Genomic DNA, 4073 nt, shown 5'->3' on the forward strand with positions numbered 1-4073 from the left:
GTAACAAAATGCAAGACGTTTTTTATGCCATCAAAAAACTCTTACATTTTGGTACAGAGGTGATATTTTTCTGTGATTGATTGCTGAGAATGATAAATAAAGATTATCAAGCTGGGGTTAGTAGCACGGTGATGCTTTAGACAAGATTATCAAGCTTTAGACAAGATTGACATGGAAGAGCCATCTTACACTACATATATCCTGAAGCACATGAAAAAGAAGGGCATAACCTGCTTGTACGATGCACAACTAGAACTTGAAACAAACAGTTGGAATAGAAAGCTCCCAGTCATATGCACATATGGCGTATCCATGGCAAATTGCAAAATGTGCACACACGTACACACATATCCTTAAAAAATTGCAAATGTATAATAATTTTGTAATCAGTTCTAGTACTTAGGGGAGAGACCAGAAGATAAACATAAATGTGTCTACATTCTAGTGCCCTGGTGCCTATCAGCTACAGCTACTACACTAAAAATACAGCATCCAACATCTTCAAATTACATAAATCCTGTCTAACTCCGGTCCACCGTATTGTTGAGCCCTCCAATTCCATCAAAGTGTAGTTCTGCAGAGCTGGACACTATAGCCGATCCTTGTTGAACTTGAAATGGCATAAGTGTGTATTCTCCAAGAATTTGAGGCATAACCATTGTCGATGAACCTCCAGATGGTATTGTAGCTGTCACAGATGGATTTATGTTGCTAGTGGTAATAGCCAAGTCAAATGTTCTCTGCTCCAAATGAAGTCATAAAAATGACATGGATACTCAGGTGTTTGCTACAAATAAAAAGATGAGAAACAAATATACCTGAGATGTGATGCTACTAGCTGGGCCATCCAAACAAACAGGTTGCTGACTCTGTTTCAGAATGCAAAGCTGTTAGCTTAGAAAATACATGAAAATATATTATTGAACAACTGAGAACAAGATTACATACCGAATGTTCCATAATATGTTGTTCTAGAATATCATCCACTGATGATTTTCTATTTTTACGGGGCCTTTTCTTGTTCAAATTTGTGGAGGAAGCCTGAAATAAATGCAAAATTAGCGAGTTTTTATAAAAAGTAGCTTACAAACAAACATAATATATGCAACAATACCTTTTGTTCAGCTTCCTTCTTCTTTTCGTTTGCTTGACAAATAAGCTTATCAAGCATAGATTGTTTTCTCGGTGAAGGAGGACATCGAGCACACCTGACAGCTATTGGACTTGGTGTAGTTTTACTTGTTGTCTTTCCATTCAAAGGTGCATCTTCCCGTGTAGCAACATGTTCCTTACCATTTTCAGAACTTGAGTTGCTAGAGAATCGAATTTTCAGGGTGTGAAGCTCTTCCATCAAAGCATTGCATGAATCATCTGACATGGCGCCTATCTCTGCAACTGGGTAGAAAGAATTGCACAATCTATCAAAACGTTCTGCAGCAAGAGTGTCTTCCATGCCGCCATATGTGCATCTGATAAAGTTGTGCTTTCTGTTCACATTTTTTTTCCACCAATCAAAGACGTATTGTGGAGGAACCTCCTTGATTTTCTTGTGAGTGAGCACACATAACACATGCCTACAGAGAATACCAGTGAACTCAAAGCGGCGACATGAACACTTAACTTCAAACTCTTCCTCACTGAAGTATACATGGTGCACAATATCTTTTCTCCATCCTTTATCTTCGTCAATCAGCACATCCTCGGTGATTTCATACATTTCTATCGCCCCCTCCTTTTGCATCAACTTCCGATCACAGTACATAGTTTGTGTTAGCTCTTCTTGAAATTCTTTGAACTTCAAATTTGTATAAGCTGATTGAAATTGCTTCTCGATGTCAAAGTGTGTGACACGAGGTATGGCTGAACTCTTGCTTACTCGTATTTCAGCCGGGTCATTCAGTTCAAGACTTCGCTTGACACAGAAGTCTAACTTTTTGTTGCATCTGAACCGCCGAGGTTTAGGTGGACTTAATGTATGATTATGATCCAAAATGACCGTCGAAAGATGAAACCTCCCATCAGGAGCACGGGTAATATTGATTTTAGCTTTACATCCTGTCCCGGCTGTTCGACTTGGCTTCAACATATTTCCTGAGTTGGACTGAGCCTTACCATAGCGAGAGCAGGAAAACGTAAGGTACTTCAGTTGTCCATTATCATCTCTGTGTGAACTCCTTCTCGTCACACCGAAGCCTTTTGCTTTAGCATATGTGTTGTAGTACTCTCTCACCTCATTCTCGGTATCAAAGGTCATCCCCACTTCAGGTTCTCCAAGTGATCCATATGATTGAGCTTCAGCAAGGCCATGTGCAAGCTCCACATTGCTTTCCTTTCGTTGCTTAATGCCGTCGCCATCGCTCGAAATAGACATGTCACTTGATTCTTGAACGCCACTGATCCCATCATCCATTCCTATAAATCATGAAAAATAATTAGTCATTCTCATTCAAAGGCAATATAACTACACTAATAATATGGTAACATTATTGACCTAAATGCTGGCAATCGAACTTCCTGCTGGACTTAACGAGATGATCAAATCAGTAAAAGTGCTCCGGTTGCGCTAAGAACGTTTACACGCAAAGGCATTGATCTGGTCAAGAAAAGCAGGATGGAAGATGCAAAAGTTGAACAAGAACTTTGCCTGATCAGATCAGTAACACCACCACATACAGCCAACTCAAGAGCACACCCATTACACATCACAGAGAGCCAGACCTGACTTGGCACAAACCAAACACCGGCAGTACGTAGCACACAGCCTATTGTATTGACCTGACCAAGGAAAGCTAGACGGAAGATGCAGGAATTGAACAAGAACCTCACCTCCTAGCTCCGTGTCCTCGAGCTCGTCCACAGTCCACCCACAACGTGGCCTGCTTCGGCGGCACCGCGCGGTGTAGTGTGATTGGCGTCGACCACAGCGGTTTAGGCAAGCCTGTTTTTCTGCCGTAGAAATCTCCTTCAGCAATTAGGGTAAGCGAAAGCAGGAGGCGGCGATCTGGGAAAACCGAGCTGCCTTTCTGGTATGGAGAAGGGATCAACTTGAGCACGTCTGGTTGCAACTAATTTCTTGTATTCACTTATTCAAAAAAATATTGTGCTCATGGTATGAAGTTCATAGGAGAAAACAAAATTGCCACAAAAGGAAAAATTAAATAAGAAGCGGGACGGGGGTGGAGAGGGCAGGGCCGTGCCGTTCGCGCACCTAGGAAACGCCACCGCGCGGCCAAAGAAGCGCACGCTCGCACTGGGGCAAGGCCGGCACTGCCGCGGCTAGACGCGTGCGTTGGTGGCGCAGAAGATGGCGTCTCGCGGCGAGGCCGGCATTGCGTCGAACAGCTGCCGCGCGTGGCGGGTGGACGCGATCGCGGTGGCGGCAGCGGCCAGTGGTCTTCCTACGCCACGTCGAGATGGCCTGAAGGGTGCCTTGAGAGGTCCAGACTGGGTAGTGGAGACGAGAAAGCCCGCCGGACTGGAGCAGGGGTGGGCTGCGGCGAGGAGCGAGAGCGGAAGGGTCGGGGCACGGGGAGCATTTCGTTTGCTACCTGGTAGCTAGCACAGTAGCCGCTTTTGTGGAATGAAAGAACAATAGAGGGAAGGCCGTGAAATCTTTTTTTTTTTCGGGGAAACCAGAGAGCTTTATTCATATAAAGGCATTCTGGTCAACAAGAAGTCTGGAGTCTCGTCAAGCCAGCTATCGGTCATATTCAGAGTGCAAGCGCGCTTTGCACACAGATGCGCCGGAACATTAGCTGACCTGGATACATGCTGAATATCAAATGAAGTAAAATTATTACATAGCTCTCCTATCTCTAACAATAAAGGAGCCACAATTGACCGAGAATTGTGGCGAGTGTTCCAGAACGTCACCATTTTCAAGCAATCAGTTTCCATGACCACATGCGAGAATCGTCGAAGTGAAGCGAACCGAGCTCCATCTCGTAGTGATAATCCCTCCATAATCAAGGGATCAGAAATACCCGAATATGGTTTGCACCATGCTCCTAGGAGCGCCGAAGAGGATCTAGCCACCCCTCCCGCACCTCCTTTGCCATCTGCAAGGTTTAAGG

General features: G+C 44.3%; 1 protein-coding gene across 3 annotated transcripts; it reads right to left on the reverse strand.

Moving 5' to 3' along the window:
* Positions 1-256: 256 nt before the first annotated feature.
* LOC123161339 (protein FAR1-RELATED SEQUENCE 2) lies at positions 257-3572 on the reverse strand. Of its 3 annotated transcripts, none has more exons than XM_044579180.1 (6): positions 3209-3571; positions 2827-2946; positions 1115-2412; positions 949-1041; positions 819-869; positions 257-740 (listed from the first exon to the last, which is right to left on the reverse strand). In XM_044579180.1, the coding sequence occupies exons 3-6, from the start codon at positions 2408-2410 to the stop codon at positions 522-524; spliced, it is 1659 nt and encodes a 552-aa protein (XP_044435115.1). In that variant the 5' UTR covers positions 2411-2412; positions 2827-2946; positions 3209-3571; the 3' UTR covers positions 257-521. The 3 variants fall into 3 exon arrangements, with proteins under 3 accessions (XP_044435115.1, XP_044435114.1, XP_044435116.1); XM_044579179.1 differs by having other exon boundaries at positions 2827-3023; XM_044579181.1 differs by lacking the exon at positions 2827-2946 and having other exon boundaries at positions 3209-3572.
* Between the last annotated feature and the right edge of the window lie 501 nt (positions 3573-4073).

The sequence above is a fragment of the Triticum aestivum genome, chromosome 7B (assembly GCF_018294505.1).
Source record: "Triticum aestivum cultivar Chinese Spring chromosome 7B, IWGSC CS RefSeq v2.1, whole genome shotgun sequence".
NCBI classification, from domain to species: domain Eukaryota; kingdom Viridiplantae; phylum Streptophyta; class Magnoliopsida; order Poales; family Poaceae; genus Triticum; species Triticum aestivum.

What these genes read in the sequence shown, in the direction of transcription:
- LOC123161339 (XM_044579181.1), bottom strand. Translation starts at nt 2,410, where the DNA reads ATGGATGATGGGATCAGTGGCGTTCAAGAATCAAGTGACATGTCTATT. An exon ending in AGAAGGAAGCTGAACAAAAG is followed by an intron (nt 1,042 to 1,114) that starts GTATTGTTGCAT and finishes CATTTATTTCAG; the next exon opens with GCTTCCTCCACAAATTTGAA. An exon ending in AACATATTATGGAACATTCG is followed by an intron (nt 870 to 948) that starts GTATGTAATCTT and finishes ATTCTGAAACAG; the next exon opens with AGTCAGCAACCTGTTTGTTT.